Below are 27,937 nucleotides of genomic sequence, written 5' to 3'. Positions count from 1 at the left end.
ATGGACAAAAATATTTACAAGGCAAATTGCATAAAAATGGTTTGTTTTCCAACATTTTAAAATAATATTTCTTTCAAATATAACGTACAGAAAAAATAACACAAAAGAGAAAATATGTTTTCCATTCAGCGATTTCTTATTCTTTATCTCATAATCAGGAGTAGTGAAATATGTTTTGTAACAGTTCACTCAGTGTTTGTTTTTAAGTTATCCATCCTCTTTCTTTTTCTTTCTCTCGCTCTTTCTCCTTTTCCTCTTTCTTTTTCATTCTCTTACTGTCTAACAAAAAAAAACTGACACATTAGTAATGCATCAACAATAAAATTAATAATATTAATAATAATAATAATAATAATAATAATATGTGTATAATAATATGCATCTTTAGCATACTCTCCTAATATTCCACAATTCCGTAGCCCAATTCTCACAGGCGCACTTAAAACCTGTAATGTTTCGAGCAATTGTCCCTATCTAAAATACAAACTTTGTCCCACTAATAGGTATACTTTTCCATTGCTCACATTTTGTTGTTTTTTTGCTTCTCACCTTTAATCCTTATTTCTCCCTTCCTGCTTCCTGAACCAGTCGACGAGAACGATACGATAGAGAGAAGTTAGCCGAACTGAAATGACTTACACATATTACACCTCCAATGCTCATTCATGTACGTATATAACAACTTTACAAATCGGCAACAAACAATCGGTTTTTGTGCGATACCCTGCGTGTGTGCATTAGTCGTAAGGAGGTGTCGTGTGCCGGATTGAGAAATAGCGTAATTCAGTAAAAGGTTAAGCTTGTACAAAACGTTTGGTACAGAGAAATAGAATAGGGAAATTTAACCCGTCTGAAATTCGAACCAAATGCAAAGCTAACAACCATTCAAAACTCCTAACATTTCAAAATTAACGTTTTTTTTTGTTTTACTACGTTATCAAATCATGTCTTCCATAATCTGCAGCTAATGAACGAAGAATGGATTATTGATTTTGTTGCTTGTTGATGATTTTTTGTTTATAGATTTTCCTGCTGCTCTTTGCAAAGATCTTCAGTATCAACGTTTGCCCTTAGAATTGTATCTCATCCGTCCATATCCATTGCCTATGCAAGTTTTTTGTTGTTGTTTCTTCTTTCTTCTAAATGTCGAGATTCCGGAAGGATATCAGCGGAAGGCTCTAGTGCACACATGGACTATACATAATACCCAATACTATTACGAACTTTCTGCTCACTGCCTGTTTGCACTAATAGTCACATCGCTTTACCGTTCAATCTATGTAGATTACATCACATACGCTTTTAGTAATGACAGAGGGAGAGATACGTTTTGCAAGTTTAGTATTTACGCCCATGGTGGGAAGTTATCTACTAACAGTAATCATACATCTTCACCCCCGGGGGTGCGGGGGGGTTTTGAAACAGCACGTAAATCGTAACGTTCCGTTCGGTACGCCAGTCGGTACATTGATCTGCACAGCTGCATGGTGGTGTTACGGTAAAAAGGCTGTTCTATCTTACATTCAGGTTGTTTTTTGTTTTTGGATTCGTTCTACACCACGCACAAGGATGCTTAATTTTGTAGCTGAACGGATGTGTAAAGAGATCTCAAGGCTCTATTTTCACGTACACATATACAAACACCTGCGTGATCCTGTCGATCCTCAAGATCGCAACGCAACCTTCTGGGATCTTTTTGAAACACACTCGCGATAATAAAATAGTTTGTTGTTGTTGTTGTTGTCGCAGCATGTCTGCATTAGGTGATGTGTGGCCAATTCTACAGAGCCGGACCCCCTGATTCTATACCCTCACATCTTACAATCTACTCGCCTTTCGATACAAATGTTGCATCTTGAGTGCGAATTTTCATTCTATAAAGTTAATTGTGTTTTATGTGCATAAGTTATTTTGGTGCTGGCTTTTAACTTCCCTGCCTCTCGGTTTAATGTCAATAGTTAAGAGGTTATTTAAAACAGGAAATGAATAACAACAAACTGTCTGCCCGTTTTCTTTTGCACAATATATTGGTGTAGAGTCTTATTATAAATTCGAATCATTTCATTATCCATCTGTAGATAGGATGTGTGTGTGTATGTGTGCTTTAAAAAGACAACAATTTCAATATCATTACTGTTTCTGTCAGTAGTCGTAGCCGTCGGTTTTACGGCCCGGTTTAGGAATGCAGTTTAGAGAACAAAAAAAAAAAGAAACCCACAGAATCTAATATGACCGCGTAAACCACAGTTTGAGATTACAACATATCAAGCACATGGAACCGCATCGGTGCGGATTCGTTGTACGCAGCTTTGTTAGCAGCCAGTGTAGTTTAAATTATCAGATTTTAGGCTTTTTTATGTATCGTAAACGTATTATATTAGGCTTATGATGGGTTGTTACACTATTTGAAACAACGCTTTTTATGTAGTTGAGGCAGAATCTTGTTACTAGCATCCACGAAGAATGTATATATGTTGCTTTGTTCTGAGGAGGCATATTGTTTTCTAATTTGAAAATATAGACGATATTACAGTAGAGTTCACAGAATAGCTACAGTGTCGGCCAAAGTAACGAAATGACGAAAAAAAAAATTATGTCCTTCTGTATGTTTCCCGCAGTGGAATGATTATCAGACTGGAAGAGTGTACGACATTGACACAATTGAACGTGTATGTGTGTGTCAGTGTGTGTGTGAGTAGAGAGCTCTATACATACATATATCAGCAGCTAACGGTTTATGAGCAAATGAAAGTGCAAACAAACTCAATTCTTTTCACTCCTTTTTGTCTCCAACATAAAACATCTGCCGTTTGCTCGAAACGACATTCAAAATTACAAAATAAAAAGGGAACCTAGCTCTTAATTGAAATTATGTTTGCAAAAAAAAAACTACATATGCTACAACTCTTTAAGTGGTACAGCCGGTTTAGGTGTCGATCCCCTTTTTTTCCTACAACGATATCAACTACTGAGAGAAGAGAATGATGTGGCTCATTCTAAACATTCTAACCTAAGCTGTCTCAATTGTAAAACAAAACAAGAAAATAATAACGGAAAAATGATGTACAATTCTCTCAAACATTGCTCTATAATTTTGGTGCTGCATAATGCTGATCGTTTACATTTTACCTCGCTGCTCTTTAACGCAATAGATGATTCCTATCTGTGCCTATCGTTCATGCAGACAAACGGTGATCACCAATAATTAAGGCAAGAGAAGTTCCTCCTCGAACGTTCCGGATCCCGCGTACAAAACAAAAATCAATACTTAATAAATTCTTCGCTCTATACAATAAATAAATTAAACCGTTCGCCGTATAGTTCTTTTTTGCCATACCACGAAGTACCGTGTGTGGGTGTGTGTGTGTGTGTGTGTCTTGTGATAACTAATGGAAAGTAGAGTTTATGATGATTGTCCCATGTGGCGGTTAACTAACACGCCACCATCGAGCATTGCGCACATCGTCTACCAGGTGTCCCCCCATTGTGTCCATGGCGCTAGCATTGCGTCAAGGGATCACCTCCATCTCCACTGCGCATCAGCAAATTTCGATGAGGGAAAAAGTGCGCTATGTTGGCATCTGGATAATGCTGGGTCGAGACACTGATCGGCGTTACACTGCCAATACCACCGTGCCCTAACGTTGTAGTACAACCAGCACTAGCGATCCCTACCGCACTGTTGTTAGCGTTTGACATACAGGACGAATTGGCAGATTGCGATCCGTTCACGGTACCGCCACTTCCCGTAGTAGCTGCTGCCGCACTTGCTGCCGCCATAACTGCCGCCGTAAAACCGGATCTTGGCATGTGCAGATAGTTATCGTCACCGATTGGTGCCTGCCGGCTACCGTACTTGAGGTCACGCGCCAACATCGACTTGTACTTTCGGTGAATCTGTTCCAGGGTGGTGGCAATTTCGTTTAGCTTTTTGATCGTTTTGCGCGCTGCCATTGGATCTTCGTAGGCCGTGGTCGGATCCAACACCTCCAAACTGTTAATGTTGGCAATGATTAGCGAATGCAGTCGCTGCAGATCGCGCGCCGGATCGAGGGCGGTCGCGAGTTCCATTTGGATCGGGCTTGATGAAGAGACGGGCGTACAGCCCGGCGCATACTGGTCACATTCATTGCAACTGGGAATGGAGGGAGAACCGAATGGTTAATGCATTTGCTATTATTGGTAGAACACACATCCGTACTTACCATGTCCATGCACTGTTAATATACGCTCTGGGATGAAAATTAACTAGCCGAGCTTTGTTGCTTTGACAGATCTTACTCAACAGATCAATCCACTCTTTCTCCTCCACGCAGTTTGCTGTTTGTACATAGAGGGGTCGTTGATCTTTTTTGATTATCTGAAAGTATCAGTAGCAAATGGTAAGAAATGGATTAATATTTTCGTTTTTGTAGTTCATTAATCCATGTATGTTCGGTTAGAGTTATAAAATTCAAAAAGAAGAGAATTCAAATCACATCTTATTCATCTAGCCAAGCCAGTCCAAATGTCTATAGAAGCAAACTACCCTACCCAACTTGTCCATAATAAGAGCTAAAAACAACACGTAGATCTGATTCTCTTTCTCAATGATTCCGTGTCAGTTCAATGACCCAATTTTAAAACGGATGCAATTGTTATACGGTGCTGAAAAATTCTTATTAACAAATCGTAATCGTAACTACACAAGGCGCCTTCCCTAAAGCGGAGAGAATCTGCAATACATTTGCTGCACATACAATGAATGCACCGTCGTCTTTACTTGAAATGGGGTTGCAAGCGCCAATGAGAAGATTGTGTGCTCATTAGATGGAAGAAAATGGAGATACGAGTTTGCCCGTGCACCAAATAAGAGCACGCGTATAGGGTACGGTAGATGTGACCAGAATAACGCCGCGCTTGTACGTTTTAATCGATATTGCGTTTGCATATTTTAATAAGGTACGATTGATTTTGTACACTTTTGCATGCGACGCCTGTCGGCAGTAGTTGCTATGGCTTATGACTGCATTGCTTTTAACTCGATTTGCATTTATCAATGAAGTAGTGAATCGTGTCCGTTAGATAAATTTTATATTAAATAGGTTAGATAAATATGTCTATAAAGATAAGAAATTAATTAATTGTATCAACAGCTAAACACAGGCTCAAGCTGAAAAATATTGCTCTAAAGCACAATCTGTTCAGTTTTACATGTTCTTATGTTCGTGCTGGTAAATGCACATTCATCCTTGGACGACCTCAGAAAGGAATCAAACTCCATGAATGGATGTGCGGCTATTCTTCCTTTCTCAACCAGTGCGATGAACTCGAAGCCTTCAACGCATTCAGCAAGCGAGGGAGCCGTACTGAACAATGAATGAAGTGTGTCATGCATTGCCATTTACCAGAGCGAGACAGCAAAACGTTGCGGTTGTCCCGAGAGAAGTTTTCATGAATGGAAAAATATTTTCCCACTTACGCTGCTGCTGTACTTGGACGCTTGCGCACTATCAAGCTGCTATCGGTGTACGAAGGGGCGAAGACTATGGTATGGTGCGAGTGGTAGCATAGCACTCAAAACATTATGGTGGAAAACCACTAGCGGCATATTTCATTCGTTCGGACAGAATAGGGGTCCGAATGGGCTCAAAGCTCTCCAAGAGCGCATAGTGCGAATGTGAAGGGGGGGTAAAAAGCAAAATTATGTCGGGTGGCTTCACTGTAAGCGGGTAGTTTGACGGTAAAACGACACACCAATTCAATTCGAGGTAGCTTTTTTTGTCCCCCCCCCCCTAGTCGAAGCCTATGGGAAATAATAAAAAGTGAAACTACTTCAAACTTTAACACTCTTTATGGGGATGCAACGAGAAGACGAAGGTGAGATGTTCATCGTCAATGTGTCTCTTTCTTGGGCGTAATTTACCGTCGCCGGTCGTGTCTCATTCAATTGTTTTCTCAAACTATTGTTAATCTTCTTTCCTACAACTATCCCGCTTGGTGTACCGTGTGTTTTTTTTTTTTTTTTGGACGGTCGGTATCTCTCCATCGTTTGCTTCGGTATTTACATTCATTTGGAAATCTTTAGTCACGGCAACGTTTGCATGCAGAGGCAGTACAGCCTTCGTGCCGTTGATGGTAAATTCTTTTTATTTCATTCAACTCCATTCTTATGTCGGGTGTAATGTGGGCCAACACATAGCATATGGATGCCCGGGGGCCTGAAGCATAAAGCGATTGGCGCATTTTTGCCTTAGTATTCCCACAATTATGTTGATTATGTGCCCTCTTCTCCTCTTCTGTTTCCTGCTCCCCAAACAGCAAAAGAATAAAGGCGTCTTTTTGTTCAACCTACCTTCTGTTAAGAAAAAAAAAAACGCTTTTAAAACATACACTCATGCACCATTATGTTTTTGCTAGTGTAAAGGAACATCTCTTTTTTTTCAATAGCAACTAGCAACAAATGCACTTTACAATTGAAACCCGTATATGCTCCCATAACATTATACGGGAAAGATAGACGAATGGTTTACACATCGCAATTAGGTGAAAAAATCGATTCACTCAGAGTGTGCCCTATTGCCCCAGAGTATATTTTCATTCAAAGAAAAGAAAATCTTTTTAACTTTGCCATTATACGTGTTCAAACGGAGAATTTGTAATGCTAAACAGTTTATCTAATGGAAGAAAATATTCTTGAATGAAATATCTTAAACACAGCATAATTATGCTACACGTTCCAAAATGGACACAAGTGTGCTGTACTAACCTGAAAAATATTTTGCATCTTGAAGCTCCTTTCATTAAGCCGTTCGACAGCCAGTATATCAGCTAGCGGTATATCACAGATGGGTCGTTTTCCCTTGGCCTTTGCGTAGCTTAGCGATTGTGTCGTCAGCCGGAAGTAGCGCTGCTTGAAGTTCCGCCTGCCAAACCTTTTCCGTCCTTGGGCGCGTTTCGTCATCATCCTATGTTATGTTTCGTTGTTTTTTTTTTTGGAACAGTCGGGTGTGCATGAAAGAGGGTAGAAATAGAAAGAGAAAATTTTATGTGAGCATTTTTTTCATACTTGTTTTTATCATAATAAATAAGCCAAATACCATCATCATCCGCTAGGGTGAAACATTACACGCTAATTGTGAAACGTGTAAAATACTTTTGTGTACTTCTATTAACTAGCAATATCAAGAAAAAGCACAACAAAAACATTAAAAATGAAAACAACAAATAAAAACGGCAAAGAAAACAGCTTCAGTCATTTTTTAATATACCTAAATTTACAATAGGTCGTAGAACATGTGAAAAATAACATGTGCAATCGCCTTTGAAGCAGCATCACAAGTGAAGCAAACTGCCAAAGATAATTGTCATAAATTGTTAGCAAAAATACAAAATGACGAAGGTAGTGGTACAGATATACGAAGGATAAAAGGTGCGAGCTACCAAAGAGGGGAAGAACGTTGAACAGAGGGGTCTCGGCATCGTTTTAGGCATTCCGTTCGTTGGCTGGTTACATGCGCGGTTGATCAAAAACAATACTACTACCCAAGCAACAATGGCGTCGTGTTGCTGAAGATAGGTGCTAAATGTCACAGGAATAGACATACACAAATCAAGGAAAAGCAAAAAATAAAACACAAGGTAACATTGCTAGCAAACAAAAAAAAGGTTCAAGTGATCACAAATGGTTAATAGGTATGTAAAAATAAGAAACATTCTACCATATCAGGTATATATTTATATATGTATAGCATCTTTTAAAGATTTAACGTTTAAAAGCAACTTGAGAAACGATTTCAAATAGGATGATTTAACGAAATCAAGCGATGAAGTTGTTAAACAAAATAAACAACCAAACAAAGAAACGATAAATTGTTTAAAACGATTGATTACACAACAGCTGTCAACGAAACAGAACCTAACGAAACGGGTCAGCAACTATATTTTCAGCCACACTTACCATTCTCTTCCGGATGGATTTAACGAAACGTTCCCACCAGATTAGATTAATGATAGTGGTGATGCGTTTACATTCACGCACAAGCACGTGCACGTTTGTTCACGAGGATTGTAATTTGTAATACGAAATTTTGTCGACGACATCCCCGTCGATCGATAAGTTTGTGTTCCAATGATTTCAATGTAAGCATCAATTGTGCGGTAACGTTTCGTGCACATTTGTAATGTGCAACACAGACGATAGAGAGTTGAAGATAAAAAGGGGGAAGAAAAATAGAATAAAATATAGATACATAAACCATGGAGATGGAAATTGGAAAGATCATAACAGCTTAACGATAATAATATTGGCAATATTACATCGATCCAGCGGGTATAAACCAATATGAGAAGTTGTTCAATTTCTTATTGCCGAATGGTTTAGGGGTTCAAATTTGTTACTAAATTTTGTTTCTCGCAAGAGTATATTGGACACGCATCTGAATGTGGATTAATAGAAATGCTAACTAGCACAGATACAAACATTCGTGATCACGAGGAACGGGCAAATGTAGTGGAGAACATTTTACAGGGGATATACAAAGGACACTAGGCACGCTAGAAACACATCTGGGACAACAGTATAGGATGTGTCAGATGTATCTAATAATCTGTACGATAAAACCTGCACCACTTTCGCACGCCAATGCTACATACCCTTCTTTCAGCACCACTGGTTCTAGTATGCTCGATTGCCCTTCGCCGGTGTTGGTAGCGCCGACAGTAGAAATCACCTCGAGGAAGTGCTTAATCGCTTCGACGTGCTGCTCCGTACAAAACTTCTTATACAGCTGCTCGGTGTACTTCTCTTTGCACGGTTGCTGTGCCGATCGTGAGCTCACCAGGTTACCCATCGATTGGATTGTTTTGGAGATCAGCGTTAAGGTGCGCGTCGTCTGTTCGTCCTACGGAATGAACGTCGTGAAATGACGGTGAAATGTAAAGAAAAATGATAAGTGAATGACAGAAAAAAAAACACGAACAACTATGTATAGTACTATTTGCGTTTTGTGCATAAGAATGAATAACGAAACGCGATAGATGGTGTTCTACCAACTTTTCAATTTAATCAGTGTTGGAAGCCACATTGGGACCGAGGAGCAGCTGCTGTTTTACTAAGAATCGTCTTATCAAAAAAAAAAACACGCCAACATCGTGTGGTTGGTGCGCGTGCCCTAAGGAAAGATCGTCGATGGTTGTTCATTCACAAACGCGGCGGTTTTCTACCTCACCAGCAGGATCCCTTATCTAACGCAAACGAAGATGTGGCAAAGCATCAATGAATGGGGAACGACACTTCAAGAGTGCGCACGCAAAACACAGCGTGTTCTTGATAAGATAAGATCATTAATCCGTCCGGTTTTATAAAACGTTGGTGCTATCGTTGGCATAAAATACGCCGATCTTGTCTGGTCGATAAGCAACGTGAGCAACACCGAAAATAGCTGGAAATAATTTTCTCTTTTAGCCGTGCAATGTACGATAACTATTTTTGTCCCATAAATCTAATCACCTTTCCCACGTGTTAATCAGTTTTTGGACAAAGGAAACAGGAAGTGCGGCTGTTCACTTGTTCAAATAAGATAACAAACCTAAAGGGTATTGTTACAACATAAGAGGATCTGAAGCGGAAGTTGCAATTGGTGAGCGACGTTGGTTGGAGTGAAATTTTTCCACTTTTAGTCCAAAGGTGTTATTTGAAATTTAAGATAAAAATGTACTTACCACTGGTTCGGTTGTCAGATCGAACAGTTTCGGTCCCAGAATTGCCGGTGCAAAGAACCGCAAAAAGATGAACCCCGACACCACTGAATAGCGAACTTCCTTATTCTGCGGGAAGTATTTGGCAGCACATTCGCGCAGATTGTGAAAGATTTCGCACAGTATCGCCGGACACTTGACCGCACTTTTCGTGATCGCTTCGAACACTTTGCCGACGTAGTCCTGCAGGTTGTGCAGATTGCCCTCGATGGCACTGACATCTTTCACCCGGGACGGATCGATTTCGCACGGTTTCTTCTCGGCAAAGATCTCCTCCACGATCGGGCGCAATGTTGCGTGCAGATAGTGCAAACCGGACAGTCGCATCGCCTCGTCCATCATCTTTGATACTAGCGTATTGCCGCGAAAGATCGTCGTCGGATCGGTGAGCTTCGAAATTTCATGGTCAGCTAACGCTTTTATCATCGACGCGATTACGTTGGTGTGCGTGAACAGACGTACCAGCGGTTGCGCCACCTCCGTCTTGTTGTGACTGATCTCACCAAGAATGTGTACCGCGCTGGCCGTGATGGGTTTTTGGTCGATCGATTGAATCAGCACGTTGTACAGCTGATCGTAGGTCGCTAACGGAAACACATGGTCGGAGGTGTAGTTCAGCTTCAGCCGTAACGAACCGAGCGAATTGTCGCAGGACAGCCGTGTACCGGGTGGCGTTGCACAGGTGCGCATGGGTCGCGATTGACTCGTGCGCGGTTGCAGAAAGTACCAGGCGCTCGGCTGTACCGCATTCTGTTGCTGCTTCCCCCGGACCGGTATGCGAATCTCGCCCAAAAATACGTCGTCTCCCATGCCCGGGCTGGCGTGCTTGAAGCTAATGACGACTTCGCAAAGATCCGCCCCACCGAGCGGCATTACCGTGTACATGTTGTTACTGTCACTTTTCGAGGAGTCGCTCCCGCAAGCATCAATGCACAGATCAAAGCTGAACGTTTCATCGAACGATGGGTTGATGGTCTTTTTCCGCACCTTCGTGCGCTTTGTGATGGTTTTTTTGTTCGAGTAGTGTGCCACTACGATCGCGTACGGATCACACAGACCGTTTTTGCGTGCCAAATCCAAACACTCCGTTAGCTTGATCGTGATCCGACTGCTGACTCCACCGCCTACTAACATACCACCGGACACATGCCCGTGCACGAGCTCACCATTGCCCGACCCATTGGTGTACAGTGACAGCAGCAAGGGCGATGTGTGACTGGAATCGAAAAGTTTCAATAGCGGCGTCATCTGGCTACCAGCTCCACCACCACCTCCACCGTCTACAGACGCGCCGAGGAGTGTGTGCGTGTTGCTACCCTTTGTTGGGTAAAATAACTTTAGATTTGTACTAGCGACAGAACTATTTAGCTGAACCGACATTAACGCATTGTTGGACGATGGATTTGGCGAGTGGGCGGTAGGGTACGGGAGAATACCACTGTTCTCCTTAGACTCACTGCCCACCATAATACCACCCCCACTGGTTCCCGTTGTGCTGTGTACGTTCAGATGATGATGGTGAAGATTGTGCTGGTTTAAATGATTTTGGTGAAGAAGCTGCTGTTGCTGCTGCTGGTGCTGCTGATGCAACCACGACAGTGTTGTCGGCTGTGTAAGATACCGATAGTCCTCGAATTCTCCGGTGTGCTGTTTCAGGTTGCCCACACCGTCATCAATGTTGATAAGCAGATGGGCCATTCCTTGCACCTCCGAGTCTTCATCGACGGGTCGCAACGGAAACCAGTGATCCTTATGGTTGTACTGGTGCAGATCTTCGCGCCGGATCGCTATCTTGCCGTACGGTTTGTCCTGCTTTAGGTGCCGATCCCGGTCCCACACGTAGACCGAAAGGTATCGAAACGGGCGCGGTATTTCGAACTGATACTCCTCGCCGAAGAAGGGCGAAAGCGTACGCTCGATGGTGGGCGTCCGGCAAATTTCCTCCTGGTCGAGCGCGATCGTACAGTACACATCTCGGTTTTCTTTCGATGACGTGGTACCACCATTGCTGCTGCGTCCCACGAGACTTTTTGCTTCTCCTGCGATGAAAGAAAGAAAAAAAGAATGATTGCAGTTTTACGCGAAAAATCATTTCATTGGTTTCAATGATTATAAGCCTTATAAGCCCTGTGCGGGCTTATAACAAATCTTTGAAATTTCATTCCACATTTATTGTTGAAACCCATATTGAAAACCATTCAGAAATACTCAAATAACATTGCATAAAGGTGGCTTAGATATAGAACCTCCTCGTCTGCCGCGCACCGAATCTTTCCGTGCCCATAGTAAACGCTGATAATAGCCCATATTCTTGAGGAAGAGGAAGACAAGGGTATTCTTGATGCGGATATGGGAAATTGATAAGGTTACAGCACGCGGCGAACGAAAACGACGGCTGCTTCAACAGACCCGCAGGCGACGCCTAGAGCTTGCCGTTGTAGTCGTATATGTTGGCAAAGCACGAATACGTGTGATGTCATTTGCTATTAGCCTTGTCGATCACGCGGTACGCGAGTTGTCGGTAGTTGTGATGTTTAAATGGAGAAGGGCCATGGGTTTTCCGTCCTATTCGTGTCAGCATGGTAAACCGTGCGCTTCGAACGCTTCCGTTTCAAATGAAACAAATGAATCATTAATGCATAAAACATTCCCTTTTGGTGACTCCTCGTCAATGGAATATCTTCGTTTCTTTTTCGAGCCGGAATTGTTCAGTGATACTGTCACTAAAATGGTAGCTTAAATGTTTGTTATATAAATTCACAACTCGCGAAAGGTCACTCGGTTGGGATAGAGAAAAAAAGGAACTCCCTTCCGATAGGGATTTCGCACGCGTGTAAATGATTGATATCACAACGGCATAGTGCCGCTTCATTAAGTTATGAATGAAACAGGCATGACAAGAGTTTGATTCACAACACAATATTCTCTCGTGGGCGTCTGCGCATGTCTCTGCCGTGTATCTGTCGCTTTCTCCAATCGCCAGCTGCACAACTTCCTTTCGAACGATACGATAAAAGTGGCAGAGGCAAATTGCATAAAAAAAAACCGTGTCCGTTACGTTAAATGGTCGGTTTGATGGCAAAAGCGACATGTACCCAGCGGTCAAGCTTTCATGCGTTTCACCTCGTTTCATCCCCTTCCAACCCTCGTTGGCCACTCTTTTGCGTGTCAACACAAGCTATCTCTGTTTTTTCGTTCGTCAAGCATGTTCTTGTCTCGCTCTTTTCACACTTTGCCGAAGTTCGACGTGCTCCGCGTTGTGTATTTACACACCGAGCTCATGGAATATCTTTGTGTGTGTAGAAAACCATTTTGACAGCACCGTGATTCTTCGGCCATCAAATTTTGTTTTGCTTTCGAAGTGCAAGGTTTGGTTAGTTTATTGCATAGAACAGGGACATAAAATGCCTATAAAAGGGTAAAAATGGGTTCGAGTCAAAAGAGCACGCGTTTTTCAAGTGACTGGATAGTTTAGTTAGGGATATGGAGTGAAAAAACACATGGAAATAGGGAGGATGCTTGACCAGCGTGCCTCCGGAACAAATTGGTGCTGAAACTGTTTCATGGCTGCTGAGAGTCTGGTAAGGCGTTTAATGCAACGAATTATGTCAATTACGTGTTATTTATATTACGCTTTTACAATTGCAGGTTCATCCGAAACAATTTATTGGCACGGACCGCAGGAAACCAAACAGCAAACATAGTGTACAAATTACCATGCAGGGAGGACAAAATTTTACACCACATAAGTAAGTACTTCGAAATATTACAGGAAACTTATTGAAATAACTGCTAATTTCAACTATTTTCTGTTTACAGACCAACACATTTGCGCACATTTTCCAGCAAGTGAAGTGTAAGCGAGAATTTTGTGAACAAAAAATAGAATAATTAAACAAAAAAACATTTCATGTTTTGTCCTTTTTAATTGATGACAACTTTCCACTATGCATAGCCAATAATGCACCCATACCTACGCGGCTACCGCGCTACACACTCACACATGCGCAAAAATGCTCTTCGTTAAGCGGGCTTCAGACGGGCTTCAGACGGGCTTCACCCGGGCTTCAGATTGACGTCGTGAAGCCCGTCTGAAGCCCGCTTAACGAAGAATTTGACCGCTGGGTATCTACATACGATTGACAATAAGTGACAATAAATAAAGCCGTCAAAGCGACGGAGCAAAAGCATCGTTGAGAAATTTCCCTCCAATCCATCGTACATGTGGTGCGGCCCGTCGTGGCGGAAGTAGTGTTCGAATGTTAGGAGTTCTGGTTTGAAGGGGGTGAATTCGGTTTCGCTCCCATTGCTTGTCGCCTGGCATGAATCCTCTGTCTGTCTGGTCCACGCATTCAGCTGTCAATATTAATCTCCATTCATAATGTTACACGCCAATTCTCTACACCACCCACGAACGCTGTGTCGATCGATTTCCAGTTCCGAGCGGTTGAATGGCAAAAAAAAACTTGGTAAAAACAAAATACAAAAAATAAAAATAAAGCAGATGATAGCATCCAACCGTAACATTCACGAACGGAAGCTTATGTCGGGGGAAGACTATTATTTCGCTTCTTTTTTTTTTTTGGTTAATGTATTCCGCTGCTGAAGGACTTTTGTAGGGTGTTGGTTACCAAGTGCCTTCCTCTTAGCAGCAGTGGCAGGACACACGTGTGAGAATTCTTCCTGTAAAGGTCAAATGTTTCATTGCCGTTGTGCGTTTGGTGTGTTTCTTCAAGGTTAAACATTTTCCGCAAGCTTCCCGACGATAGTGGCCGGGTTTTCTGTTTCCTTTTCTAAACATCTTATACCAATTGATAAGAATCATTCGCGACACAAAAAGGGAAAATTAAATCGCAGTCGTGTAACATGGGATATCTTAAGAGCAGGTGTGTTTGTTATATGAAAAATAACTTTATACGATTGATAAACCAACTTTCACTTCGTCATGTGTGCTTGGTACCACTTCCAAAACATTGTTCCGAAACGGTTCCGATGGGACGGCCGATACTCTCTCGACACAAGTAATCGCTGCTCTCTAGGATGGGCATCATGTGTGAATGTTGGTTGTTGAGTTTTTGCTGCCAAAACTACGCCACGTTCCGGTCGCACATACGGGTGTGTACGCTCTCGGCATGGCACGAAGTCTTCGAACGCGTGACCTTGTGACCATCGCTGCCGTTACCGATTGCGCAAAAAACGTAATGAAGCACCATGCAGGCAACACAAGCAAACAACAACAAAATCGTAAGAAAACAAATCAACACTCAAGTCCACACTGCCAGGAGTTGTGTTGAATGAATATGAGTAGTGTTTGAGTGTGCGTCTTCAAGCAGTGCGTCTTTTACAAAACGTGCCTGGAAAAGCATAAACCAACCACCTCGCTGCTGTATGCTCAATCCGCTGTTTGACTCATTGTCCATCATGCCATCAAATTTGATAGCAAATAGCGAAGTGACTTAAAATTGTTCAAAATCTTTCGACTGGGTCGTGTGCCACAGAGTTCGAAACAGCGGAACCGGCCAAAGTCAAAGTTAGATCGTGGTGGTGGCACTTTGGCACTTCGAAATCGAATCCAAATAAACTCGTTACGCTCCGAAAACGTTGATCGTTTTTGGATGTTTTCGCACGCCCGCACGTCTGTCTGTTGCTCGCGCGACGAACGAACGAAACCATGCCACATCCCCTCACGCTTCTTTTTGGTCCCTCTACCCTCCCCTTTCGGGTGATTATTGAACTGAAGAGGTATGAGTGTTTCAAATAAAAAAAAAACCTCCCCTATTTCACGCCCCGCTGTAGCCAACTGTTTTTTGGGGGGGGCAAACGGTTTTTGGTGAATGAAACTCATTAACATTAGCATGCGAGCTACTACGCCTCTTGGGTGGACTCGCCTCTTCCCACTACCGTTTCACAGTCCCTAGGGGGATGGGACGGTTCTTATTTAAATTACACAATTGCAACCACCTCAATGGTGGCGCTCTCTAGAGTGAACACATCTCCGATCGGTTTTCGTACTTCGGAACGGATGGCGACTGAATCGACTGATTCAAGTTGAATTTTTGTTTTTAATTCAGCCCGAACCAACCGAACCAATGTTGCTCACGGGTAACTGGGCCCGATTACCAGCGCAGTGGCTTATCGGACCGGAAGCGATGAATTACACTTCCCCCCCAAGCGGGCTGTGTACTACAAGCACTCTTACTAGACCGTCTGCACCGATCTACAGCGGCAAGCCTCTGGTGGTTAGAGATAGTGTGTCACTAAAGTGTAGAGTGCGAGAGCAACAAGCGCCAACATATCATGTAGCAACAATCAATATGATGCAATGGCGATCGCCGCTGCAATAGTGGATGCAACTCGGGAAGGAACTGATTATGTCTTTTCCTCTTCATTCAATCTAGCAGCTTGCAGTGCTTAGCATCAATCAGAACTGTAGGTCCGATTAGGTACGAGGTACGAAGTTTTGTTAGAGAAGGATTCTGCTGATCATAATATTTACTTTTCTGTGACACATTTGCCATTGAGAGCGATCTGTCGAGAGGTGGAATATTTACTAAAACTGCTTTTAATTACGCAAAACAGATCGCACAAACAACAGTTAGATGTTTAGACTTTTTGCCCGTAAACAGCAGGAAACGACAATAACATTCCAATCCAATGCGCAACCGGAAATAAATGCTTTTGACAGAATATTACATACTAACGCTTGTTTAAAGCGTATACTGAGCGTTTACCAAACAGCCCGTAACACACAACGTGCGTTTCGATGAGCTAATCGGGAACCTGCCGTCTACATTCTACTTCACACACTATGCGACAGAGCTAGACACTGATCGACCGAATCGCTATCGGCAAAAGCAGTGTAGTAACAAAAAAGCACACACAAACCGCGTACGATCCCGGCCGGGAACGGTGTAGAAAAAAACCAATTGCTTTGGCTGCCAACCGGAGACACGATATAGTTTACGTTCATTAAGGAACGTTTAAAAGAACTCAAACGTGGGCCTGTGTTTGCCGTACTTGCAGGCAACAACAACGGGGCCCCTGGGGCCAACCATTTGCCCACATGGTACACAGCAAATGCACAGTACTAGCGCAGCAGCAGGCAGACAGGCAGGCAGTGCAGGCGCAGCAGAAGGAAATGCCGCCGATTGTGTATCAAATTACCAACAAGCAATGGTTCGGCTTCCTTCCCGGATTCCCTTGTGTTTTTGCGGACGGGGCTGGTGGGCCTTTTTCCTGTTTGCAAGGGTAACTTTGTTCTTCTCTTCTTCTTCCTTTAGAAGCCCAAGAGTAACTTACGATTCGGATGGTTGGGTTTTTTTCTTTGCTTCTCTCTAGCCGCTTTGACTGCACACTCGAGCACTAAAACGGTGTAAAATGAATCAGATTAACAAAAATGGAAAAAATAAATTATGAATGATACATACTCACATACCGACATTGCGTGTCATTAGAATAATTGCCATTATAATGTTTTGTTTGCAGTACAAATATTGTCCAGTAGCAACTTAGCTTAAGGTGTTTACAAACATATGACGAATGATTAATCATGACCAAAAAAGGTGATTTTCAAACTCAATTCTTAGTAATACAAATACTGGTTTATCTCGCATCACGTGTATCCAAGATTTTGCTTTTCGTTTTAAAAAGCATTAAAAATATCTCACTCGCGCGTTAGCTACGGGAAATAGCGATAAATGGATCTACAATTAACATGTTTACGTTACCTCCTACCCCAACTGTGACGTTTTTTTTTTCTTCTTTTTCAAAACGTTTCCTACGACCCCTATCTGAAGTCATTGTTACTTCCTTGCACGAGGAAGCTCTGTACGTGAAACGTGTGACTATGGCTAGCAATAAAACATTTCCCGTCAAACCATTTAACGACGATTCGTTGTTTTTTACACGGACTATATTGTGAAGAAAATCTCCTATTTTAATCTTCATGCTGTCGGTTTAAGAATGCCATTGGTGCAAATGGGACACTTATTGACAAAAAAGGACAAAACTTGGACTAAAGCTTGTTCTTGTGGATCGCCAATCCGATATTGTCGATCACATATCAAGAATTGCGATGATCATCAGATTAAGTTGCAATTCCATTCATTACATGTCGCACGGAGTAGGAATGATTACGTCCAATAGGTATAGACTAGAGTTGTGCACACTGAGTAAAAGTGAATGAGTGAGTTTAATCCTGCACAGGAGTTTATTTTGTTTACTCATTTCTTTACGTTTTTACTCCTTCACTCTTTGTGCTGAATAATGAGTAACAAATTAAATCCAAAGTGTAACAAAACACATACTCACTCTTAATGAGTGAGTAAAAACCCCAAGGAGTGAGTGATTAGTCGTCTAAGAGAGTGAGGGAGTAAAAACGCCAAGGAGTAATGAAAGGATTAGTTTAGAGTAACATTTTATGACTCTCTAAAGAGTGAGTAAAAGATTCAAATCCTTATAACCACTCTTTCACTCTGTTTCATCTCATGAGAATGAGAATTCTCATCCCTAGTATAGACTGTTGCGAGAAGAAACATGAAAACTAATTAAAATATTATAATAAAAAATATACATTCATTAACTTTACCCATAGAAGTGAAATAAGGAGAAATTATAAATAATCAATCCGTTTTGTTGGTGGAAACCATTCTTCAGACTTTTTTCAGATGCTGTTCTCACACATCATCTCTCATTTGTCATGTTGACCCGTCGTCCTCCCGTGCACGAGGTGAAACATTCTGCCGCCAAAAAAAAAAACGGTGTGCGTAATAAGTGCGAGGTTAAGACAACCGTCGGCCGTCGATCGGCGAGAGCATGTCTCATCGTGTCTTGAGGCTCGTTGGAACGCCTGGGAGATAAAGTAATTTCCTGACCGATAAGTGGCGCGCACATACAACACCACTCGAACTCTCGTCTCGTCTCTTCGCGCAATCTCGCTTCCATTCTCCTGCTGCTTCATACTTCATATCAACCTACGTTTGTATCAGCAACACTTCCGGCCGTCAGACAGTTGGTTGGTTGGTAATATTGGTGAATTTGTGGCGCTGCTGAGTTGCTCTGGCTTGTTAGATTGAATTTGCCTTTGCTTTTGCTTAACACAACCTAATGCAGGAGATGAATTCTTCGCCGCGATGATGATGATGATGATGATGATGGGTAAATGGCGTCGGGGTCGGAAACGCTACCGGTGCCAATGTGGGCCGGGAGTTTATCGTTTGTAACGACCACCGGAAATGACACACTGCTGCTACTGCACACTCCACCATACACAACCAACCTGGTCGAATACCGTCGATACGTGCGCACACGTATAGCCAAGCTTCATCATACTAGGGAATGCTTAGTGGAGTAGTGGTTGACTGTCTTCTCCTGGTTTGCTGGATCAAACGGGTGCCGCACGTACCCTCTTAGCGACACACTGTGAAACACAACACGCTTCAAGTTGGGGGTGTGGTTTCGTCAGACAATTATACGTGGCCCACGCATGTACTCTCGTGAACGGGGGAACTTCAGGTGTCTCTTCCCCTCCTGCCTCCTCTAAGCCGGGGTGTTTGCGTGGTTACTCTCAATCGATCAATCGATCCCAAATGCATTTCACCCATCGGTAGAGGATATTCATTTGTTCCCTAAATTGACCACGACAAGTCTAGAAAAGCGCCACTATTACCAACGCTCTTTCTAAATCGCTTCCTATACGGTTCCACACACTTCCGCTGATTTCTTTTTGCGTAATGTACGACGATCGATTTCAAGCACGGAGGAGGCGTTAGAGCATTAACAACGCGATGAGAGACGCGAGAGAAAAAAAAAGCTCATCATCTCCTAATAAACGCAACTCCGGCTGCGGCTGTGACATTCCGTGGGACGCAGCAAAGGCGGACACGGACGATGATGGCGAATGATGGTGTAAATCAGCATGAAAATGATGATGACGGTGTCGTGTCGTGGCCCCTTACGATTGTCACCTTCAACTGCGATTAATCGTTACAAAACTTGTGTCCAGTATAACCGCATAAAAATGACGTCTCTACCCTAAAAATTCCTTATTCTTGGGGAACTTTGACGTCTGATAGCAGGAAGTCTTGACGTACGGATTCAGTTCACATAGCGCACATGGTCCCGGTTATCTTCCCCCAAACAAAGATGTTTCATTTCGCACTCCTAGAGCACAATGGGAGAAAGCGATCAAATAGTGAAGGCGGAATGAATAAAAGTCGCATAAACTCGGGAACTCGGGAACTTTAAACAACATGGCGGATGACGGCTACGTTACCCAGTGGCTGCATCGAAACACATTCCACTCTACACCGAGCGCCACATTAATGTTGATCTGATGCGTTTTGTCGTTCGTCTGATGAGTCTCGCGATCGCGACATATTGCGCCCGGCGAAGATCTTCGTATACATTGATGCGAATGTGACGGCAACTCGATCTCAGCTTGTTGGAGTGGTGCTACCGATCACGATGCCAGTACTGATGAAAATCGAAGGCTTCGGATGAAGTGAGAGAGAAAAAAAAACTTTCGAAAAATTGAAAGTTTCTTCTGCGGGCGTTGTTCATATCCGTGGGATGAACGTATATGCGGCCTCCCCCCTCTGCCAGACTCCAACTGCGTGGAACGACGGGCGACAAATCTGGATTTGATGCTGTCTCCCCACACGGTTGAAATGTTTCGTAGACAAGCGCGGCCAATGCTGCCCACAACGAAAGCCATTCCGTAGCACCGTTTCAAGGCACGCGCGCGCGCCCAACGGAATGAATAATCCAATATTCGCTTCGAATGGGCAGTATCTTCCTACGGAAAACGTAGGCCACTAAATGCAAATATATGTAATCGCTTTGATTGGGCCTGGGCGTTGGAACGACGACGCCAGCTTTATGATCGATAATACCAGCTGACAATTACTAATATTCGGGTCTACGAATTTCCATGCATCCACTACACTTTCAGATTTTTTGTGTTTGGAGATTTAGAGTGTGTATTAAGAAATTGAAGTGGATTTTTTATAAAAAGTTTAATGGTTGAAAATTTTCAACATACTTAAAAGTAATTTGAGTAATTCATTAATCTCAAACATAGTAAGTCACATATTGTGATTGTTAGAGTACAAAACGCTAAAATGATTAATTTTGTTTTGTCTGGGTGTTTATTGATTACATTTCCCACGTAAAGCAAGTGAAGCCAAAGACGCAACACAAACGAGTTAAATTATGCATTCGCAAATTAAATGCTTCATCCCACTGGCATTACTTTGACTTAGCTTAATAGGAAAAAAAACCCAACAAGTCCACTCCTTCCACGAGGACGCACGAAGGAGGAAAGGAGGAAAAGTGTCTTATTGCGCTTGACAACTTTGAAAATCAGTTACCAGGGCACGGAACTCCGTTAGTGCGCGTCCACCAAGATTGCTATCATATAATCGTCCTACGCTCGATCGGCGCAGTAAGAGCACCTTGCGCCTCTATTGCGCGCTCATCAGCGTCAGTAAGTCCCGGTTTCGATAGTTTTCGGAACACTTTCATCATACATGGTGGGCCATGGTGGGATGGGCTTCTGTGTATGTGCTAATTAAACCATTAAAGGTAAGGCACGTACAGCTGGTTCGGATACTGATTCGAGGTACTCCGACTTCGACTTCGGGGAGGGAAAATGGAGGAAAATCTGTACGAACATTAAAAGAAAATCTGTAACAGCGGGCAACACAGAAAAAAAATAGCACACTTGCCCCAGGTCCAATTGGTAAAATGGCGATGGAAAAAGCTTTAAAAAGTCTACCCACCGCATGCGGATGAAGCGTCCTGTGTAACCAGGTCACCTGAAGGGTACTGTTACTGTTGCCAACACCATCAACCGATCCACCGATTGACAGCCGGTTATACTGATCGAGTCATTTGGCACAAAGGCGAATATACGTGTTTTTTGTTGTTGCTTAGTTTACTCGAGAGGTAGCAAATTGAAGAAGAAATGACTTCGATAAAACGGTAAAGAAAGTACGGTAAAATCTACTTTGAAATGCACATTTAATAACTCAGCAATGTTCACTTAATGTTAATGCACATCAGCTTTAATATTATGACCAAATTATTTTGTGGCTTTTGTGGGGTTGAACTTTGTTTTTTTCTTTTTTGCTACGATCATGTGATCCACATTACCACACTTTATGCAGACTTAAAAAGAAATCATTACTTGGAATGGAAGTTACTAAAATGTGGGTTTTTTTCTCTTCAATTCGTCATTTAATAGAACCTTTTGAAATACAGTTTACGTTGGATTTCTTTGTGGATCGAATTAAACCTAACATTGGGAAGAAATATTATGGCCCTCCGTTTTTGTTTTCGATTCGCATCATAAAGTGAATGATGAATCATCGGCAAAATCCCAATACGGCATGACCTGAACCATAATGGTGCTTCGCGCGTTGGTCGTCTGTCCGATGCACATTCGTTCGGTCGATCTAATGTCGTGATCCAAAGTTGCTAACCATGGCCGTGGAGTGTGTTGGCGGTCTCATTGGTCTTTACGTGAGTCACATTTTTTGTTAAGACAAAAGAGAAATACAGCAAAAAAAAGCCCATACAGCACGCAGTTCATCATAGGCGCAGTGTCAGCATTGCATTGTTAATAAGTGCTTCCCGTCTCTGTAGTGCGATCTGGCCAACGATCGTCATAACGACAGAACGTTGATGTTGAATGTCAGTCGTAAGCATGAAGCGTGCTGCACAATTCTTTGAATTATCTCATTACGTAGAAAATGTGTTCCAGTGACCGGTTTGATGATCTGGTAATGATCAATCACTAGCGACATGTAAAAAAAAATAGAAAACAAAGAAATAATTTTCATAAAATTATAACAATATAATTTTGTTAATAAAGTGGAACAGATAGTAGTTGAATAAAATAATGCTTTGTGGTATTATGGCAGCGATGATGAAAAATTAGTATCAGATCAAGAGTTTACAAATTCTTTGTTTCAATAAATGTCACTAAAAGTGAATAAGTTCAAACGGATGGGACGTTTTTTTTTTCGGTGATGAATATGATTGCAGCATGAGTTCGTCCTCGCTTGCCAATGGGGCTTTTGTTTTGTATGGACCCGATTTCACTCCGGGGACAGCAGATTCGCCCCTCCAATGCACGTGTTGACGTCACACCAGACTAGGCCACAACGTCGTTCATCAACGTCAATTAACATCTCTCGCACCAATTTGCCACTTTCTATTTCATTGGGATTAATTACGATGCTACGTGTATTTTATCCCTTCTTTTGTTTACAACGCTTGTTCACACCACTAACCGTCCACTCTGATGACCAGCGGTGAAGGAAATCCCGATGAGCAGAATATGTACATTTAAAACGCAAGCAAAAAACCACAACAAAAATGGGTAGTGAAAAAGGAATATCGTCGTAGGTTTGGATGACATTGTAGCGGACAGTTTCGTCCAGTTTTAAAGCTATCAGTTGCAGGAGCAGGACATTGCTTTCTACCAAGAACACCGGTTTGCAACCGGTTGTAAATGGTATAAAACCGATGCAAGTCTCTTTGAGCCCGGTATAAATTGATTATTTCGTCTGCTAGGAACGGGTAACCACAGCAACGGGTCCCGTAGTTAATTGGATGCGTGCTGGTTTTTTAAATTTTCTCACTTTCAACTGCGAGACAGAAAAACGACAGCGGACAAGATTTTGTTTTCACTGGCGCAGCTTATTAAAACCGCCGAGGGCGGGAAAAAAAAACATTCCACCAAGCGACAATTGTTGGTTTGAAGAGGAAAATTTTACTAGTGCTGCAAGCATCCCCGGGAGAGAAACCGTCCATGGGAAATGGCCCCAAAAAGCCCGTGCACTATTCCATTGTGCATTGTGTTTTTCCCTCATCTATCGCACCTTGGAAAGAAATGCTATTCCCTGCCTGTAATGGGGTACTCTCAGAGCCGTAGCGTGGTCACTTGGCGCCCTTGGCAGAAAATCAATTAAGCGCCCTTCTACCCTTACCACTTTTAGACAAAAATCCAAAATAATTCTGCCTGTGCCCATGTGAATGCATTTTTTATTTTGTATTATAATGAATGCATTTATTATTTTGTATTATAATGGTTTCTATTGCTAAATGCCGTAATAATTAATTATAAATAAATACTGGTTGCTGTAGTCCTGTTCTTATTTATTATAAGAGTTTATTCAATTGACGGTTTAATTTTTCGCGCTATTACATTTGCAAACTCAGTAACAATTTCACCTACATCAATGTTCGACAGTATTTTGTTTTCAATTGAAATTAGAGCAACGTTGGCGTTCCTGTCCCATTGGTGATCGCAAGTAATTTTTAATAATTTTTAAGTTACTGAAGTTCTTTTCGCAAGACACTACTGAAACTGGAAGTGTTAAAAAATACGCAAGCTTGTTGTAATATTTGCATATAGTCATTCTAATGAATACTTCTGAATACATTTCAGAAGATCGCTAGGTGTTGCATTTTCGATATTATTCATCAGATATGGCATTGCGATCTAAATACTTTCAGTTCAGAGATGAGTTCTGCCGCTTCAACATCCCTAGAATACTTCAGAGCGTACTCAGTAGCATGTTTCTTCAGTTCCCTCCATTCCATCGTTTTAAGGTTATTATGTCCTTTGAATCTAGATAATAATTCATCATTCATTTTGCAGAAGACGTTTTTAATTTCTCTAGAAAATTATTCCTCACAAATTAAATTGGGCTTGGGCGTATCGGTTAATTCATTTGTCAATCGTGTTTTCCTACGCTGATTTCTTTGCGGTAATAAGTCATCAATACCCATTTTGCAGCATGTATGTTTAGGCGCTGCTCTGGGATTTATCGCATACGACGAACGACAAGTATGCACTGTATGAATATGTTCTGTAAAATCCTGTAAAACATGAACATACAACTGTCGTCATACAAATCATTTTGTTCTTTCTGTAATTGTTCTCCCACAAATTGTTGCAGCAGAAATTAACTGGACGTAAGTTCTCCAATGTGCATCATTTTTGACTTAATTTTAATTAAAGCGAACAGTCTAACAAGTTCAGGCAATGTTCAAAAAGTTTATAGCAAAAAAAAAAAACAAATTCATTGTATGACGACAGATGTTTTACATGATCATGTTTTAGGATTTTTTCAATACAAATTTGCCTGGTGATTGTATTAAGAAAGCTTATTATTTGGGCGCCCCCTAGACCTGGCGCCCTTGGCGGTGGCCAACCCCGCCAACCCCACGCTACGGAGCTGGGTACTCTAGGCGGATGGCCAATATTATTCCTTCTACCACCTAACTCTGTCACATGTTTCGTTCATTACAGGGCTACAAAGAGAGAGAGAGAAAGAACGAGGGAAAGTAAAATATGTACATCTGCATTTTAAATGTTTTCAGGATTTATACTTTTTGTGGTTGACAGTTGACACATCAATGAAAACGAGAGAGAAAAAAAGCGAGAGTGAATAAACGAAAAAAAAAACAAAGTGAAAAAAGTTTTGCTGCACAACGGATCAAGGGAGAACCATTTGCCTGTACTTCCTGTGCACAACATTTCAGCTGTCCTTTGGCGATGCTTCCCACGGTTATTCGATCCGGAAATGGAAACCAGCACTTGCACCATCGCCACCTGCTTGCTCCCTCTCTCTCGCTCTCTCGGGGTACAACCAAACTTGATCCTTGATTTGTTTTGCCTGCTGCGGTTTTTTTTTGTCGTCTCTGGTGCTGCTGCTGCACCGGAAACAAGTGGGTATCAGGGAATGGGGTTGTGCGTGTAATTAATGCAATCACTTTTTCCAACGCAAAAAGGGGTTGAGAACGTTCGTTTCCACTTTACTGTGTTATAGTTGTTGTTGTACTGTGTCCGTAGTTTAAAAAAAACACTGTCGTTCGTCGTAGGTGTAAATGACGAAAGATATGTCTATGGAACTGGGCAAAAAAATAAACTAAACCCAATCGATTTTCATAACCACGATAAACAGTTGTTACTTGCTGTTTCATACATCCATTCTCACACTAGTCACATTCTTCACGACAATGATAATTTTTTGCTCGAATTTGTGCAGCTTCCATTCCATTCTCACGCGGTTTCAGGTGGAACATAACACATCAGGTTCTGTTGCCATTCAATCTCCACTGAACTGAACCCAACTCAATCGACTTACGGGAAATCAACGCAACCACCCCCCTCCCATTCATAGCCCTTCTCAGGCATCATCCCTTAACCCTGCTTCCTTCTCCTCACAATGCAACATTACACCCCCCGTAACGTAACGTAACGGAGCATTCTCTCCGTTCCTACACGCGTTCTTGCTTCATATACACACGCACACACACACACGGGAGCACAAGAGATTCCGCACGTAACTCACACCAATCTCTACCAACCGCCACAACCGATCAAATTCACCCCAAGCAAACCCCCCGTGATGATCAACCACTTCGCTCCTGATTCGTTCCATCACACTCCTTCTCACATCGGTTTGCTTCGATTCGTTGTGATTCGCAAGCGTAATTATGTTTTCGTGTGTTTTATAACTGTCACCGTGGTTTAAACCCGTTCTTTCTTGGTTTCCAAAGCTGCTATAAAACATCACAACGCGGGACGTCTCAACGTACGCTGCAGTACAGATTTCACCCGTTTGCTAATCACGTACTTCCGCCGTTGTACACAGAGATTTTCCAGCTCGTCAGCTTCACAGCATAGCGAAGGTAGCGAAAATTATTCCAAACCTACCGAAACTCGGGTTTCAATTTTCGGGGTTGAAACACACAACACACTGGTTCGATACTAACGGCGCGAACACATCGACACAAACACACAGACACATTTTTTCGATCAAATCACCACCTTCGAACCCCCCCACTTCCACCACAATCTTCTGGGAATGGGGTGGGTTCTCTGCAGAATTTAAATCACTTCTGGAAGGTTAAGGGGGGGGGGTTCGTTTCCTTCTTCGCCCAGATTTCACTAGCGCACTGACAACAAAACGGCACAGCACATACAAAATATGTTTGGCTACAATTCTTGCAACCCCCTACACAACAGCCAGCACAGCCAACTCCAACTTATCAATCACCAACTTACCTATTTTGATCTTCAGTTGCTCCTCGACACGAACTTTACGTGTGTCGTCAGCCATATTGAATCCATAACTATGTGCTTCGGCGGTCTGGACGAGCAGCGGGTTCGCTGCCAATGTTGCTTATGGTTTGTTTCTAACGGATGAAAGCACGGTTGATTTTCTTTTCTTTTGATGATGATGAATATGATGCTGCCGTCCGGTTCCACACTCGAAAACCGTTCTTCCGTCGATAGTGCGTTTACACCGTGTTGGCGCTTGTTCGCAATGTATAACTCCCACGAAACACAAAAACCGAACGTTTTGTGCGTTCGAAACGCTGGCTCAACAGCTATTGATGTCTAGTGTGCGTGATACTTCACGCTCGCTCGCCTGCCTTCGCGCTAGCGTTGGCGTTGTTCAGTACGCAGTGGGTGTGTATGCGAGCGCGCGCGCGTGTGTGTGCGTGCGCATGAAACATCCGCTAACGCGACCACACTCACACCAATGGGCAGGATTTCATTTCGCGCATACTGTTGCTAGCTCGCTCACTCATGGAGATTTCATTCATTGCATTTCCATTCAACATAGCAATACGCACACACTCACGAAGGATCAATTGAGCTGTCTTCTTGTTCACCTCATTCTTTTTCTTCGCCCGACATGGTTTTTGATTCATAAATCGGGCAGCAATCGGGCATTACTGATCACTAACACCAAATCGATTGCTTTCCAACAAACTGCCGCGTGAGCTCGCGCACACTTTCACTTCACGCGAACGCTTTTTCAACCGTTCCGTGTATTCTCGTGAATGCAACTAGACTGAAATGTCGTGTTGCAGAGATCTGCCAGATGTACAGTGATTTGTTTTCTTGCTGAAATCGTTTAGAGATGCTTACACTTTACACCACAAGCATCCGATGGAAATGGTTGGAGCACACTATTCCAGCGGAATGTTCTCTTGCCACCTACTTGCGATTGCACGTTTGCTCAACCGCTCTCTGGCACACCGGGATAGACGAATAGCGTTTTAAATAGTTTGTCATGAACAGTAAAATAATTTTAAATAATCTTTTGTCGGTTATAATTTGAAATTATCCGATGCAAAATGTGGGACACAAATAAAAGCAAATTCATGAAAT

General features: G+C 42.4%; 1 protein-coding gene across 1 annotated transcript; it reads right to left on the bottom strand.

Moving 5' to 3' along the window:
• Nucleotides 1-113: 113 nt before the first annotated feature.
• Nucleotides 114-27,937, bottom strand: LOC125765768 (GTPase-activating protein). Its single transcript, XM_049431223.1, has 6 exons — nucleotides 26,822-27,937; nucleotides 9,703-11,777; nucleotides 8,635-8,882; nucleotides 6,749-6,947; nucleotides 4,206-4,360; nucleotides 114-4,135 (listed from the first exon to the last, which is right to left on the bottom strand). The coding sequence occupies exons 1-6, from the start codon at nucleotides 26,874-26,876 to the stop codon at nucleotides 3,499-3,501; spliced, it is 3,369 nt and encodes a 1,122-aa protein (XP_049287180.1). The 5' UTR covers nucleotides 26,877-27,937; the 3' UTR covers nucleotides 114-3,498.

The sequence above is a fragment of the Anopheles funestus genome, chromosome 2RL, assembly GCF_943734845.2.
Source record: "Anopheles funestus chromosome 2RL, idAnoFuneDA-416_04, whole genome shotgun sequence".
NCBI lineage: Eukaryota > Metazoa > Arthropoda > Insecta > Diptera > Culicidae > Anopheles > Anopheles funestus.
The sequence above is the reverse complement of the archived record's forward strand: the minus strand, read 5'-3'. Positions and strand labels throughout refer to the sequence as shown.